A 17,808-nucleotide genomic window follows, 5' to 3' on the forward strand; every position below is an offset into this window, starting at 1 on the left:
ATGAAACTAACTATGAAACGTTGAATGAATGTACTGTAGAATACTTAGCTCAAGTTTATCGGGAAAAAATGAATATAAGTCACTCCGACTTTTTCGGGTTATCCTGCTATGTATGATAATTAATGTAACTGAGTACCTTAATAATCTTACTTAACAAGGTTAAGCATGTTTCCCTGTGAAGGATAATCTTGAGTGATCTACAATCATTTTTCCTCCTTTTTACCTAACCATCTTCAGAGCGTTTTCTTAATTATTATAGCAAAGAGTAATTAGTATAATTATTATCCTTAGAATGACCTAAAGGCGCGACCTGTGGTCAAGGTATTCGGAAAGAAAAAACTTAAACTCAAATTAGAACTCAAAATTTAAAAAAAAAAAAAGGTTATTGGTAGAACACGAGAAAAAATAAATAGTATCACACGAAGATAAAATAATCTGCATTAATACAAAAACTCATCGAATGGATTTATTCGATGTAGCGACTTCTGAAAAGAGGACGCCATGATTATTGTATACATTGATTTTTCACCTCATATTGCTGATGTTTGTCGTTAATAGCTTAAATGAGACTCAGAGGGAGGGGAGAGAAAAGCCATGGGTCCACACGACTGGTGTGGACAAGAGGAGAGGAAGGAGGTGGAATTATAAGAAATAAAATAAGGATGCCAAGAAGAGGACTCGGTATTAGAACGTCCGGAAAGCGCTGGGGTAAAAAGGTTTCCTCCAAGGAAGATGGGCACAGATCAGATGCCTTGAATCAAGAGTCCTCCACTAGCTTTGAGGCAGAGTGTACGTCAGGCGGAAGCCTAGAAGACGTACGACACTGACATCCACGTTTGTTACGGTGCGTGTGAAAATCCACGCTCGAAATTTCGGTGTATACCCCGCCCTACCAGACGCATGCCACTCGTCTTTTTTTATTATTATTATTTAGGCTACCGATAATGTTCCTCTGGATTCCCGACACGATGATAAGTAGGAAACAGCTTCATTACAAGAATATGACACAGACTGAGAGAAGTTCGCAGCTGTCAAAAAGTTTAGCAACATTGCTTCGGTATTTCCGGTGTTAGCTCGGCAGACAAGAGAAACAACTGTGGTGATGGACAGCTGTTGAAGTTCCAGTTCATGGAAGATATCACAGTAGACAGTACCACGGCATCCTACTCCACAAACTTGATCACTACGGTATAAGAGGCCATGCGCTTGCTTATTTCAAATCTTACATTACTAATAGGTATCAGTACGTCACCATTAAAGACACAGCATCAGCAACACGGCCACTTGATACTGGAGTTCCACAGGGAAGTGTCCTTGGTCCCCTGCTCTTCCTCATATACATCAATGACCTTCCAAACGTATCCCAACACCTGAAACCCATTCTCTTTGCTGATGACACGACTTATGTCATCTCTCACCCTAATCTTGCCACCCTCAACACCATTGTGAATGAGGAGCTGATTAAAATATCGACTTGGATGACAGCCAATAAACTTACGCTTAACACTGACAAAACCTACTATATTATGTTTGGTAGCAGAGCAGGAGATGCACAAATTAACATTAAGATTGACAACACTCTAATTACCAGAAATAATGGAAAATTCCTAGGCTTATACCTTGACAACCTGAATTTCAGCACCCATATCCAGCATATAGCCAAAAAAGTATCCAAAACGGTTGAGATCCTCTCCAAGATACGATACTACTTGCCGCAAAATGCCCTTCTCACACTATACCACTCACTTATTTATCCATACCTCACCTATGCTATTTGTGCTTGGGGATCAACTGCAGCAACACACCTAAAGCCAATAATAACCCAACAAAAAGCTGCAGTAAGAATAATCACTAAATCCCATCCCTGGCAACACACCCCCCCACTCTTCATAGATCTAAACTTACTCCCAGTTCAGTACATCCACACTTACTACTGTGCAATCTATATCTACAGGGCCTTAAACTCTAATATCAACCTTGACCTAAAACGCTTTCTTGATAGTTGTGACAGAACCCACAGGCATAACACCAGACACAAACATCTCTACGACATTCCCCGTGTCCGACTAAACCTTTACAAAAATTCAATGTATGTCAAAGGCCCTAAAATCTGGAATACCCTACCTGAGAACTCTAGAACTGCAGACACATTCATCACCTTCAAAACTACCATTAGAAAACATCTTATCTCCCTGATACACCCCGTCAACTAACTACACGAATACCACCTGGTGGTTCACACTTACACTCACTCACTCATTTGACCATAAACAGAAATATTAATCTCAGTCTTAAAATAATGAATCCTGTGATACTCCAATACTGAAACTATGTACTGTGCCAAAACAAAAGCATTCACATTGCTAAACTCACAAACTAGTATTTAGTCACTTAGCCATAATACCAACTTACCTCATAATTTGTAATATTTTACAATTAAGAATAAAACTAAGTATGCCCGAAATGCCTAGCCATGCTAAGCGTTCTAGTGGTACACTCTGTAATCACAATTTTACTACATGTAAACCAAACAATAACCAAATTTCTGTAAACTCAGCATTGTAATCCTTATAGAGAATAAACTTTGAAGTATGTGTATGATGTATATCAGATGCGCCACGCAGGTCAGTGGACAAGTCGAGGAGGTCATGAGGGGTATCTCAAGTAAAAGTAATGGTGGTGGCGGCGGAGCAAGAGGAATATTACTGAATATTGTAAAGACGACATTTCAGATCGCCGTTGCAAATAGGTAGAAACCGGAGCCATAATAAAGGAGTGTGTACGTAGATAATGAAATCCATAAACAGCACTAAAATACTTAGTTTTCCATATAAGTAAGATTTTCTTCTGTTTTTTAACCCAGGAGGGTTAGCCACCCAGGATAACCCAAGGAAGGCAGTGCAAGGGACTGTCTTATTTTCATTTTGGTCCTCAATCTTGTCCCCCAGAATGCGGCCCACACCGGTCGACTAACACCCAGGTACCTACCTGCTAGGTGAACAGGATAACAGGCGCAAGGAAACGCGTCGAAATGTTTCCACCCCGCCGGGCCCTCAGCGTGTGAAGCGAGAGGTTTGCCAGCCAGACCACGGGGCCCCATACTACGACAATATTACATTTGTATACAGCACCAAACCCTTGTGGGTAATTCAGGCTGTAGCAAACCCTTCTCTCGAAGTCATGGTTTTCTACCAGCCCAGCACGGAGAGAGAGAACACGTATTTCCAATGGATACAAATTAGTAACATGACGTCGTTCTCTGGTTGATAAACTGGAAATGTGCAAGTATAATTATAATCCTGATCTTTGGGAAAAGATGGATAAATTCAACTATTTTTCGGACACCGATCTACAGCTTCTCTTTGAATGAGTGAGAATCTTAGTGCCATCCCCAAGACTATCCGACAAAGGGTTAAAAAGGCAGATTGTAAAAGGGGACTATATGTATATATATAATTTCAAATGTATACACACACCTTAGCAGTAAGATAAATAATGTTCTAATGTCCTTTATATTTTTTATCTCGTACAATAAATAGTCAGTCTTATTGCTATTATTAAATTCGAATCTCTTGCCATTTTAAGCACTTATATATGCTTTTAATTGCTAATAAGCAGGAACAGTCTGGTTGATCAGGTCCTGATCCACCTAAAGGCCTGGTCTGGACCACACCGGGGGCCTGAACAGTTTACACAAGGCAGGATGGATCCATGAATTAATGTTATGCCAAATCCTGACCCCCATCATCTGCAAGTCACAGTAGAAATCTTGATTCGTTACACAGGTGACCCTTGGAACACACTCCAAGGTAGACTTTATTACTAACATAACACCAAAGTTTACGCTCCTTCGAATAATTCTTAGCTAATTTTGGCAACATGGATAATGCAAATTTAACTGTATACTACGCTGGCAAAGGCCTCTTGATCTAAAGAAGTGTATCTATTATCCCTTTCAACTGGATGAAGTCTGATTATTTCAGCATTCTCCAGGCGTTATACTGCCTTTATGGGCTTAGTCCTTCTACACTGATATAAGAAGAATAAATGCATGTATTAAATCTGACTCGCTACTGTCGTGTGTGTGAAGTTAGAGCCTCTGTAGTGTTCATCTTGGTCTATTGACTTCCGTGGCCAGGGATCAACATCTCATTTGTACATCATGTAGGTGAACTTCAGTAAACAATATCCCGTTAAACCTGACCAGTGTCTCCTGGGACATACTTCACCCAAGTGTCTGGGGGAAGAGAGTGGGTTATACACCCACTTGATAGGGAACCGGGGGAGGGGGGCAGTTTACCAGAAAGTTAAAAAAAATAAGCCATTCCAATAGCTACAGTATTTATATACAATGATTACATTAACAATCATTCACAACAGCTTACATCAGTGACTCGCGAAACAGGAAAAAACACAATTGCAAGCAAACCATGGAACGGGTGTATAGAAATATACTACTCTAGTTGGATGAATGTTTATCGAGCCAGCTGGCTCAGTGGTTAACGCATTGGCCTGTAAGTTTTAAGACACTTTTCCAATGGGTTCAACCTTCACCCGTTCCCTGGTTTGTTTGCATCAATGATTCGCAATACCTTGCAAAGCAATCATTTTATGGAATGATTCTATGCATAAAAGAATTTTTTTCTTATTAATTCTTCCCTTGTCTAGAGAGAGAGAGAGAATATAGTTAAACTTTTAATCAGTAATGGCGTGACTTGAGCGCCAATATTAAAATATTCTGCGTCGTGTTTGTGGTCACAATACTGTTGCCTGAACAACTAACAACTAGCCCACACTTTAGAATGGACACCTTAGATGACGTTTCGGTCCGTCATGAACCATTATCATAACACAATTAGACATAATGAGCCGAAACGTTTCCTGAATTTTCCTCTTTAGTGAGTTAATTGTCAATCTTTGCTATGTTACTTAATTTAAAAAAAAAAATTGTAAACGTTAGACGCCATATTGTAAAAATCATAAAGCATATTTGAATAAATTAATGATATACTATAAAGAATAATTATTTAATAAATGCTTCTGAAGTTCCTTGGTTAATATGTTATTTATGTTGCTAACGCGGGCACACTTTGACGGCTGATGGTTAGTACTGACAGCTTCAAGTTTGTCCCATATTGTGGCCAGGAGGTGGTCCAGTGACGACCCCAACACGTGCTGCTCCCACGACTCGAATATAACCTGTCGAAAGAGACGACAGATTAGAAGAATGACAGCGAAAGACACCTATTGGGGAAAATTTTTAAGTGGAGGTTTTGATACAGCCTTCAGTGGACACGGTCAAATTGATTTAGAAAAATGTGACTGCTGCTACAGCTAATAGTAATGATTTTTTTTTAAATAAATTTAACCTATTTAACCTATTCTTAACTAGACGCTTCTAGTTAAGAATACGTTAAATAGAAGCTCTTTATTTACTACCCTCTTCGGATTATAGCCATTTTTCCATAAACGAAAGATTAACATTGTTTCTCAGGACTATAAGACATTGATGGTATCTGAGCAATTTTAGGAGATACCCTCACTGTCAAACACCTGCATATTAACGATGCAGGCAGCTTTATAAAGTCGCGAAAGAGAAACCCTTCTCCCCTCCTTGCCTTCTGCCTCATTCATAGAACCGGTGACCCAGGGCGTCTGCATTTTATATATATATATATATATATATATATATATATATATATATATATATATATATATATATATATATATATATATAAACAAAAACACCTGCTTACATTGCATTCAGTTTGATGGTGAATTACTGAATTCTCTTCAAGCTCCTTTGAGTTAAATGTCGGCTTAAAATTAGTTGTAACTTTAAAGCTGAACGAAACTTTCAGAATTTAGCTAAACTAAGTAACTTATGGATAAAATGCTCGTTTTCAGTCAGGTTAAGTACCACTATATCTGTCCAGTAACCTGATGGATGACCATGTCTGCACAGAATTTTACACATAAAAGTTATGCTTTCTAAGAAAAAACTGGTTTTTAGTTTTACAATATCACTAAATTCACCTGATACTGCATCAAACGAAGGAAGAAACCTAATATGTCGAAATATTTATTTTTTATGCTGAATATTTAATTACAATGACGCACCTGATAACTGATTTAGAAAAAAAATTGTTATCTCATCGTTTTAACATTTTTTTTTTCATAAAAATCCTGACTAATAACAGTTCTATAAACTGTCGCCACAGCAGTAAAAATCAAATTGTATCCTCCTAGCAATACCAATAAATAACTAACAAATGATATCCCAACTATATTTTTTTTAATTACGTCCAATATAAATCAATTTGAGATACAACATAACAAAAGCTGAAATTTGTTTTGTGTAACTTAGAAAATTATGAATTGTTTACCGCATTTATATGCAAAACATGCACAAAAAATAAGTGATATCAATTGTGCAGGAATGAATGCATAGTCTATTTCAATATAAATGCAACCTTAATTTAAAAGAAAATCACGTCAGATGAAAATATAACTGCTCACTTGTAGTTTCATCTCTGCACCATTGACGAAGGCCATGGCATTGCCATGGAGGATGGAAACTCCATTTGTGGCTGCATGAGGACACATGTTGTAACCTTGCGAGCATTGGAATATCCGATAGTTCCATTCACAGCCCAGCTCGTACACCAGCTCGCCATACTGCGGGACAACGTAGAGTTAAATACCCAAGATAATAAGTAAAAATGTTGATTATCATAACGTACTTTCGGTAATATTAACGCACCTTTACTGTTTTACTGTTCACTTGCCTTTCATAAAAGATGAAATACTGTCTATGTAATAGCTGGTGTATACAGCGAGTTCAGTGAAAGTGACCAGCAAAGGCAGATCTGCCTGACCCAGTTCAGGTGCCTGACCTAGTTCAAGAGCCGCTGTAATGATTCTTTTTAACTGTAAGAGTTTAAACGGGTGATGCCTGACCTGAGCCAAGCACAACACTTGTGACCTGAGATACAGAATTAGGTCACCGTAACCATACACTAAAATAAACCAAAATTAAGTGGTGGTGGCGGCCCCGAGACGAGCCCCTGCAGTGCACCCCTCGCCACCTCCCGGAGTGCAGAAAGCCAACCTGTAAAATCACCAGACAAACTGTACAAATGAATAACCCTGTTGGCTCTCCTTCCTTCGCCAAGGACCCCATCGACGCACTCATTCTTTCTAGCCATTCTTTCCGGGAGAGTGGTATCCTGACAGCAGTGATAAGTGTCATGAGTCCATGGCCTTGTACTGTAATTGAAAACCAGAAGTTGGTTAACCTGGTTGTGACCTTTTATTTTATTTTACCCGGATCTCCACTGACCAGGTCACATCCTCCGCAACTCCATAACTGTAGACCTGAACTTTTCCTCTGTAAGACTTCGTCAGTATTATTGAAATGTCAGACTCAGCCTATTCTCCTTAGTAAACAACCTCTATTGACAGAAGTTCGGAATGGCAATAGGATCACCACTCATTGCTCTCTTGGCTATCATTTATCTGAAACATCTTGAGAAGGATCATTTCAAGGATATCATGCCCTAACACATGTGGCTAAAATGTATAGATATATTGGTTGCAGAAACAAAATATAATTTTCACAGACAAAAGATGCTTCAATCTCACCGAGGACAAAATATCGACTGAGTCAAACCTTCCCTCCAGTTCATTGTGGAGATAGAACAGAAAATGGACGATTCCTTACTCTTCCTAGTTATATTGCTCATTAAAGGTGGTGACATTCTGAAGCACAAGGTTTGCAGGAAATGCACTGAGGACTTTTTACCAAATCAAAAATATGATAAGCACAAATTTCTTCCATCGTGACCTCAGGATATGCAGTGACGAGTTTCTACGTGTAGAAACTCGTCACAATCACAATCTTATTTAACTTTCTAAATGACTAAGAGAAAACTAGACAGTAATTACATTGTATCTAGATTTTCTTACCTTATGAAAGAGTATATTAAGAATATCTTGATCAGCTAGTTTGATCTTCTTTTTGTATTTGTCGAACATCTTCATATTTGCAGCAGTCCAGCCTTCAGAAAACTTTCTCATTCTAGTGATATTCATGTGCATGATCCCGGCGTTGAGTCCAGTTTTACCATAGAAAGGCACCTAGGATAAAATTATTATTTTAAATGATTACAAGTTACGTCATTAATATAAACTTTTAATCTCTGCATTATTTGCTAAACAATAAGATCAATAGGATCAAGCAACAATTCCAGTTAGAATGGAAGGAGTAAAAGTAAGACAGCACCGACAGAATTACTTGATTCCTCTGTATTGCATCGAGTGCATTAGTGAAGGGGATACTCCCAGAGCAGCACTTGAGAGGCTCTTTAAAAATTAAGGTTCCAAAACTTATCAAATGTGCAACGCAGTAGTTGACAAAGACCACAAACATTTCTATTGATATTGCCCCGTTGTGGGGAAACTAGTTTCAACGATGCTCAATATTGTCAAAGCTCGCCTCGCAGTGATACGGGCGCTACGTACTGGACACTTCCTTTTAGTTATCCCTGAGTCCTCCTTAAGCACTCGCCCTGAAACTCTGGCCATTCACGTTGGTGGAATCTGTCGCTTTGCTGACCATATTCTCACCGAACACCGATGTATCTACAGGAGCGTGACACCAGACCGATATGGACTCAATGGTTATATCTGCCCTAGTCGAGAAGGAAACTATGCAAGATAAAAGAGCTTAATGATATTAAGCGAAGTCTTGCCACAACTAGTTGGCCATCAGAAATGGAACCAGACTTGACGGCAGGCGGAAGTGCCAGGATAGTTACCATGTAATGTACCCTGGAAGGACACTATGCGGTTGGCATGGGGCTACACACGCGAGTTTACAGTAACCGGCACTTTGACACACACACACACACACACACACACACACACACACACACACACACACACACACACACACACACACACACACACGCACACACACACGCTCACACACACGCTCACACACACGCTCACACACACGCTCACACACACGCTCACACACGCTCACACACACGCTCACACACACGCTCACACACACGCTCACACACGCTCACACACGCTCACACACGCTCACACACGCTCACACACGCCCACACACTGTCAGGTGAAAAAATGCCTTTTCCAGACGCTCACGTCACTGAACTAACTTCTTGGATCATTGTAAATAAGACTAACCTTGTTTTTCCTGGTTCCATAATGGTATAAGCATGGTGCCATGGCTGCTAACTGAACATCATTAAACTTTCGGAACTCCTGCCATAGTTGCTCTGGCGGCCGTAGAAACACCAAGTCGGTATCAATGTATATTGCGGCATCGAGTTTGGGAAACATATCAGGCAGGAAGAGTCTCTCTGTGGCACACACACGGAACATAGATCGCATATCTTCTCTGTCAGCGGGGTACCACACATCACGATATTCAAAGATTACCCGCTTTTTGTACACCTGGGGCCAGGATGAAGTGGTATTTACGAACCGGAGAAAGAACTTCTTAGAGTCTGCCACCACAATAAACCTGACAATGAGAGTTAAACTTTGAAAGTCATATTATTACATCTTATGGTCGGTATCCAAAAATGATTACATAAGCACATCCTGGATAGATCTGTCATTTCAGCAGAGCCTTCAACATAGGAGGGATGTGGGTGGCCTTACTGTTATGTACAAGGTCAATATTGTCAAAGTACCACACTTGGATCCACTTCGAGGACAGCGTGAAACAAGCTTTTATGCCACAAGACGGGCAGAAAGCAGCAACTTCACTCTGGCTGTACCCTTCTCCAGAACATCACTCCATCTGAGATCATATATACCCAGGATGACTCGAGTATGGAACACATTCGTACAGCATAATGATGTCAACGAGATAAAGTCAGTTGAGCACATGAAAATGCTGGCCCACAGATGGCTCCAACTTCATCCTGTTTCCTACTTGTATGTCTCATAATAATAAAAATGCTTTCAATTGAGCTGATGTAGGTAACAGCTCTTAGCTTGCCAATAAAGTTAGGAATCCTTAACCTGAAAATAGCTTGTCAATAAAGCTAGGGATCCTTAACCTTGTCAAACCCTGTGAAAAAAAAAAGCCCAAGGACTAGGCCTCAACATTTTAGTGCTAAGCACGTTACAGAACTGTTTACAAATTTATTGAGCAGAATCAATAACACTTAGCTCGTCAGTGACTTATTCATGTAGTCTCTGGACATCATCATAAACTATCACCTGGGATAGGGCTGTCGTTCATAGTTTTATTATGCAATAAGAGACTCGGAAATATTTACGATGACTGCTGAAAGCTAACATTAAAAGAGATGTAATTAATAATGAGAAAATTTATACAAGGTGTTTGATATCTGTTATATACTGGCACTTCAATGTATATGCTGTTACGAATAATTATGTAAATTATTTCAATAGAACAGGAAGAACGTATGTATACTACCGTAATTAAATATTATATGACCTTTTCTAACATCTTTGTTCCACCAATGTATATTTTAAGCTGTGTATGATGCATAATAAATCATAAATATATGTAAATTTAAATATTACTGTGTATATATATATATATTGGCCACTTTATTAGGTATATATGTATACCTGCTCGTTAATGCAAATATTTAATCAGCCAATCACGTGGCAGCACCTTAATGCCTAAAAGCATGCAGTCATGGTTCAGTTGTTCAGAACAAACATCAGAATGGGAGAAATGTGAACTAAGTGACTGACCGTGGAATGATTGTTGGTGCCAGACAGATGGGGTGGTTTGAGTATCTCAACCTCCTCATCTCCTGGTATTTTCCACGCAAAACATCCACTGACCGGAATTTGTGACTGAATGGCCAGACTGGTTCAAGCTGACAGGAAGGCAACAGTACTCAACTAACCACACGTTACAACAGTGATATGCAGAAGAGCATATCTGAACGCACAACACGTCGTATCTCGAAGTGGATGGACTACATCAGAAGACCACACAGGAAACTGGGGCTACAGTGGACACTGGTTCACCAAAACTGGACAGTTGAAGATTGGAAAAACGTCTTCTGGTCTGGCTAATCGCAATTTCTGCTGTGATACCTGGAGTTACCTGGAGAGAGTTCCGGGGGTCAACGCCCCCGCGGCCCGGTCTGTGACCAGGCCTCCTGGTGGATCAGATCCTGACCAACCAGGCTCTTACTGCTGGCTGCATGCAATCCAACGTATGAGCCACAGCCCGGCTGGTCAGGTACCGACTTTAGGTGCTTGTCCGGTGCCTGCTTGAAGACAGCCAGGGGTCTATTGGTAATCCCCCTTATGTATGCTGGGAGGCAGTTGAACAGTCTCGGGCCCCTGACACTTATTGTATTGTCTCTTAACGTGCTAGTGACACCCCTGCTTTTCATTGGGGGGATGTTGCATCGTCTGCCGAGTCTTTTGCTTTCATTGTGAGTGATTTTCGTGTGCAAGTTCGGTACTAGTCCCTCTAGGATTTTCCAGGTGTATATAATCATGTATATCTCCCGCCTGCATTCCAGGGAGTACAGGTTCAGGAACTTCAAGCGCTCCCAGTAATTGAGGTGTTTTATCTCCGTATATGCAGCAAGTAGCGTCAGAATGTGGTAGAATGGGAAATTCCCGCAGCATGAATGTGTAGCCGAAAAATGTGCAACTGCTTGATACTATCATATCAACAATGACCAGGATCTCTAAGGAATGTTTCCAGCACCCTCTTGAATCCATACCACGAAGAATTAAACTTCTGTGGAGGCAGAAGGGGGGGACACCCTACCCGGTACTAAAAGGGTGTACCTAATAAAGTGGCCACTGTGTGTGTGTGTGTGTGTGTGTGTGTGTGTGTGTGTGTGTGTGTGTCAGTAAACAAAAAGATGGACAGGGGGACTGAATTGTGGTTCAATTCAGTTTCCGAATCTTTTCTATTAACTCAGTAGCTCAGTAGTAGAGCGCTGGACGTGCCAATCCCACGACCACAGTTCAATCCCTCCGTCCATCTTTATTCATTTACAGTCGTTTATTGCTATCTAAAGAGTTCATATATTGAGTGTTTACTTTGTTTTAAATATTTACAGTATCCTTCACCGATAGCGTACAGGTGGCACGCGACCTTAATGACCCCTCACGTAGTAGATAGGCTTTAAACCTAAAATAAACCAATTAAAACAAATGCAAGTTAAAACACTCGTTTCTGAAACTGATTAACAGTTCTCAGTAAGGAAACTTTCAACTCAAACTTTTCTCATGATTAACCTATTAATTCTGGAGATGTAGGTTGATCTTTTTTTTTATTATTCACCCAGATGGTTCCTTCATGGATAGAAACAGAAGTAACCTAGTTGATGAATGGCTGTTAATATAACAGTTAACTGTCAATCGAGAAATAAATGCTTGCTCATGATGATACTAACAAACTTGTTAAATATAAGGAAAAACACTCCTACACTCTGCTGAGAAGCGTCAAGATTTGCTAAAATGTTCTGGCATTTACATAAAGTGCATTTTCTTAAGATATTTACTACACAAACTGCATTTAGAGAAAGAGCACTAGGTGCTCTCTTCCACCTCTGATACCTGACTGCAAAGTAATTTGGCTTATTTCGTTATAAATTTGGCTGTCGACAAATTTATAACCAAATGTATGTCACCTGTAAAAGCCAAGCTATCCATATTTTAGGTATTAAAATATTACAAAGATCTGAATATACATTGAGAATTATACACCTGTCTGTGTATATGTCCTGTTGGTCACCTGAGAACAGATGTTGAAAGTGCTGCAGCAGACTTCAGCATGACAGCTGCCTGGCGCAGTTGTCTGGCAATATCAGAGGCTGTCTTCCCACCCTGATTGTCATTCGGTTTACCTGAAAAACACGAGTAATTTAAATTACCACTCATTCATCTTGAATGCCAATGAAGACATAAGTTAATTCCTATTTCATTACCTTTCCTTGAATGTTAAGTTATCACACTGCGGCGGCTTTCCTTTTTTTTAGTTTTTAATTGTGTCATTTTTGCAAATGTGTGATGTGCCGTTTAAATTTATAATCTCGGCGTAAAAATAACTCCAGCACTCATAGACTGAAACTTCTACAGCTACTATACCCACATTGGAACACTTATCTAGATCCTCAAAGCCCTCATTAAGCCTCTGATTACCTTGTTAGTAAAAACATCGTGTGAGGGAGTATGGCGTGGAAAAAATCGTCCTGTGTGACGGAATATGACAGGAAAAATTGTGTGATGTAACATGACAAGAAAAGTCATTCTATGTGATGGAGTACAACAGGAAAAAATCTTGTATAATGTGTTATGTCTGAAGGGAAAATTCATTCTGTGACGGCTGGCCACACAATGTGATGTTTCATATAAAACCTTTCAAGTTAAAGCCCCTGTTCTGGTGAAGAGCTTTTGATCCAGGAAACTTGAGTTACCCCTTCCCTTGGCTTTACCCCGATTACACCCACTTTAGACCGCTACATGACCCATAAGGTTTAGAGTTTCCCCATGAATATAATATAAGGTTTAGAGTCCCCATGAATATAATATAAGGTTTAGAGTCTCCCCATGAATATAATCCTAATATAAAAGAGGTGTTGATAATCTCAAATGTCTTTTTCTAATCAGTGAAGCTTATCAAAACATCTAACAGAAGAATTCTGCCTGATAACAAAACACAAGTTCTATAAGTTTCTTAAATTACAGAGTGATACAAGTTGATTAACAACTTATTTCTGAACATAAACTATGACATAAATCATCAATTTACCTTCACATAATATGATGAAGAATGTTATTTCTGCTGTGCCTTTATTGTGGAGACCAACACCTGTAATGGGAGTAACACTATGATCAGCTTCCATGGAGTACTTAACACTGCATTGCTCAAAATCTACACTTCCAAGGAGCTTTCAAGAAAAAGAAACTAAATTAATTCAGATGCTACTTGAAACCTCTTTTTCAGAGGTCATTAGCACCAATCTTCGGTTCACTTGGTTACAAGTAAGTATGGATTAAAGCAAACTCTCAGTGCATATACACAAAAGATCGACCCCCACTGTATTTAGACGACCATCCTCGCCACCATGACAGACACTACTCTGAAGCCCCAGCAGTATGCTTACTGAAGACTCTACCAGTTCCATCACCTTAAAAAATATTTCAAGACCACATTTTATGGAGCAAAAGAAAATTAATGTGTAGCATCATCAACAAGCCTTATTTTCTTAAATTTTGGATAAAGGTTTACTTTGATAATTGATTAATAGACCATTTAAAAACTTTGGAACGTTCATTTTGAGCCTCATGATATACACTAAGAGGTATTTATACACAACTTTGACGCCTTAATCTATGGATTAAAGTATTTCTCATATTAACGTCTACGTGGATTAATGGCTTTCGTGTAGTTAAGTGTTAAACTTGCTGAACTAAAACAAATAGTTTTAATATCTGTCAATATTCAGTAAACATCTTATTTGCCACACAAATTAGAATTGTACTGGAAAACGAAGGCTTTTTTTTTTTTTTCAAAATGTATTTGCTAGTTACTGTCGACTCTCAAAGAAAGGAAGCGATAAGTATCTGCCTGCAAAGAAACATTTGTCATTGTCTGGTATATGAAGGGATTAATTCTTATTGTCTGGTATTATCTGACGGGAATACAAACCATACCACGAGCGGGCATAGAACCCGCGGTCAGAGAGTCATAAAACTCCAGACCGACGTGTTAGGGAATACTTACCACTGTCCGGAGCTATGTGAAGGGAACTTCTAAGAAATTCCTCTACATTTTCTTTCCCAGCAAAGTTGTGTCTGACGAAGACTAGAATAATGACTACGTATAAGATCACAAGATATGGCATCACCTGTCCTCTCGTGCGAATCTGTAATTAAACATCAACAAGCTCATTAGAAAAGGCTAAGCTATGGTACTCATTAACAGAAATGTTCAAGAAGTACTTCAGGCTGTCAGAATAAAATTCCTTCTACATTATTTTCATATCAAAATTAGTGATATTTTCTGACGTCTACAGTTAAGCTAGAAGTTGCATCTCGAACCTCAAGCTTTCACTGCTCACTCAGATATGGCCAGCCTGAGAAAGCTTACTGTAAAACTAAATAATTCACGTTAAGCGCTAAACCCGTGTGGGTCATTCAGCACAAGATGTGGTGGGGGTTTGATCCTCCGTCTGCTGACTGCGAGACAGACGCTCTTCCTCTTTGTACTCACCTGTTTGTTAAAAAGCTTACTGTGAGCCAATTTCTTCTGAGTTATACACTAATCTGATTGAAGTAGGCATAAACTAATTCACATCTCTTAGCCGGACTGCATCTATCATATTTTCTTTAAAAATTGTATTAACTCTGTGACATTGATTCCCCTCAAGGAAGGTTCCTTGATGTTGGTGAGGGGCTCTTGATTTAGGGAATTGGATCTGTGTTCCAGTTTCCCAAATTAAGCCTGAATGCCTTCCACATCCCCCCCCCTAGGCGGTGTATAATCCTCTGGGTTTAGCGCTTCCCCCTTGATTATAATAATAATAATAATGTGACATTGATTGTATGCCCATGCCACAAGTATTTTTAAAATTAAAAAAAAAAAAAACAACGTTCGTGGCGTCTCGCCTTTAATACCTAATTTATCGTGTATAATTTTTCTCACAATAAGTTAGCACCTATCACCTCGTCTTGTATCTTTCTCTACCAGTGCCACTATTGCATTTGTGCTCTAGTGTAAACAACTCTGGGGTGTGTGTGTGTGTGTGTGTATGTATACACTCGCCTATTTGTACCCACCTATTTGTGGTTTCAGGGGTCGATTCATAGCTCCTGGCCCCGCTTCTTCACTGATTAATACTGGATCCTCTCTCTCCCTGCTCCATGAGCTTTATCAAACCTCGTCTTAAAACTATGTATGGTTCCCGCCTCCACTACGTCACTTTCTAGGCAATTCCACTGCCTGACAACTCTATGACTGAAGAAATACTTCCTAACATCCCTTTGACTCATCTGAGTCTTCAGCTTCCAATTGTGACCTCTTGCTTCTGTGTCCCATCTCTGGAACACTCTCTCTTTGTCCACCTTGTCTATTCCGCGCAGTATTTTATATGTCGTTATCATGTCTCCCCTGACCCTCCTGTCCTCCACTGTCGCCAGTATGTGTGCGCGCGCGCGCGCACGCGCTGGTGTAGAAAGCGGAACCATGTTCAGCAAACTGAGTAAAAATAATACTGAAGATTTTTTATCACTTCTCAGTTTGGGTTACCCAGGGGGAAGGTGCATGTATTACTACCCAGAGGTGGGGTGCATGTATTACTACCCAGAGGTGGGGTGCATGTATTACTACCCAGTGGTGGGGTGCATGTATTACTACCCAGTGGTGGGGTGCATATTGCGTAATCCAACAGTGTGATGCATATTCTGCTATCCAGTGATGGGGAGGGATGGGAGAGGTCAGTGGGTGTAACCACCAGATGTGTGATGGGCATGTAGACGTCAGTATCTCTCTCACAGCCCCATTAACATTTGTTGTGAAGGGATTCCTTATGAAAGATAACCCATCCTTTGCTCTCTCCACCTCCAGAAAAAAAATGGTTGGAATTCCTCCCGTAGTGATAATATAGCATTTATTGTGGTGGAGACGGAAAAAAAAATAGAAAAGCTAGATACAGCGATTGATAAACAAGGGTGGAGGTCGACCGTTCGTCATTGTAGGAGTGCCAGCAGTTTACCTGGAGAGAGTTTCGGGGGTCAACGCCCCCGCGGCCCGGTCTGTGACCAGGCCTCCTGGTGGATCAGCCCCTGATCAACCAGGCTGTTGCTGCTGGCTGCACGCAAACCAACGTACGAGCCACAGCCCGGCTGATCAGGAACTGACTTTAGGTGCTTGTCCAGTGCCAGCTTGAAGACTGCCAGGGGTCTGTTGGTAATCCCCCTTATGTGTGCTGGGAGGCAGTTGAACAGTCTCGGGCCCCTGACACTTATTGTATGGTCTCTTAACGTGCTAGTGACACCCCTGCTTTTCATTGGGGGGATGGTGCATCGTCTGCCAAGTCTTTTGCTTTCGTAGTGAGTGATTTTCGTGTGCAAGTTCGGTACTAGTCCCTCTAGGATTTTCCAGGTGTATATAATCATGTATCTCTCCCTCCTGCGTTCCAGGGAATACAGGTTTAGAAACCTCAAGCGCTCCCAGTAATTGAGGTGTTTTATCTCCGTTATGCGCGCCGTGAAAGTTCTCTGTACATTTTCTAGGTCGGCAATTTCACCTGCCTTGAAAGGTGCTGTTAGAGTGCAGCAATATTCCAGCCTAGATAGAACAAGTGACCTGAAGAGTGTCATCATGGGCTTGGCCTCCCTAGTTTTGAAGGTTCTCATTATCCATCCTGTCATTTTTCTAGCAGATGCGATTGATACAATGTTATGGTCCTTGAAGGTGAGATCCTCCGACATAATCACTCCCAGGTCTTTGACGTTGGTGTTTCGCTCTATTTTGTGGCCAGAATTTGTTTTGTACTCTGATGAAGATTTAATTTCCTCATGTTTACCATATCTGAGTAATTGAAATTTCTCATCGTTGAACTTCATATTGTTTTCCGCAGCCCACTGAAAGATTTGGTTGATGTCCGCCTGGAGCCTTGCAGTGTCTGCAATGGAAGACACTGTCATGCAGATTCGGGTGTCATCTGCAAAGGAAGACACGGTGCTGTGGCTGACATCCTTGTCTATGTCGGCTATGAGGATGAGGAACAAGATGGGAGCTAGTACTGTGCCTTG

General features: G+C 40.3%; 1 protein-coding gene and 1 long non-coding RNA gene across 3 annotated transcripts in view; one reads left to right on the forward strand and one right to left on the reverse strand.

The window, feature by feature from the left end:
• Positions 1 to 17,808, forward strand: part of LOC128689119 (uncharacterized) — a 244,965-nt gene that overhangs the window by 177,052 nt on the left and 50,105 nt on the right. The window lies entirely within an intron of this gene.
• The window catches only part of LOC128689033 (glucoside xylosyltransferase 1), a 17,694-nt gene continuing 4,211 nt past the window's right edge, over positions 4,326 to 17,808 (reverse strand). The window contains exons 2-8 of the mRNA XM_053777096.2: positions 14,777 to 14,918; positions 13,802 to 13,861; positions 12,785 to 12,896; positions 9,214 to 9,553; positions 7,969 to 8,139; positions 6,520 to 6,678; positions 4,326 to 5,199 (exon numbers count right to left, since the gene is read on the reverse strand). Coding sequence (XP_053633071.1) covers positions 5,011 to 5,199; positions 6,520 to 6,678; positions 7,969 to 8,139; positions 9,214 to 9,553; positions 12,785 to 12,896; positions 13,802 to 13,861; positions 14,777 to 14,918 — 1,173 coding nt within the window. The 3' untranslated portion in view covers positions 4,326 to 5,010. The remainder of the gene's footprint in view (positions 5,200 to 6,519; positions 6,679 to 7,968; positions 8,140 to 9,213; positions 9,554 to 12,784; positions 12,897 to 13,801; positions 13,862 to 14,776; positions 14,919 to 17,808) is intronic.

Source organism: Cherax quadricarinatus, chromosome 21 (assembly GCF_038502225.1).
Source record: "Cherax quadricarinatus isolate ZL_2023a chromosome 21, ASM3850222v1, whole genome shotgun sequence".
In the NCBI taxonomy this organism is placed as follows: Eukaryota; Metazoa; Arthropoda; class Malacostraca; order Decapoda; family Parastacidae; genus Cherax; species Cherax quadricarinatus.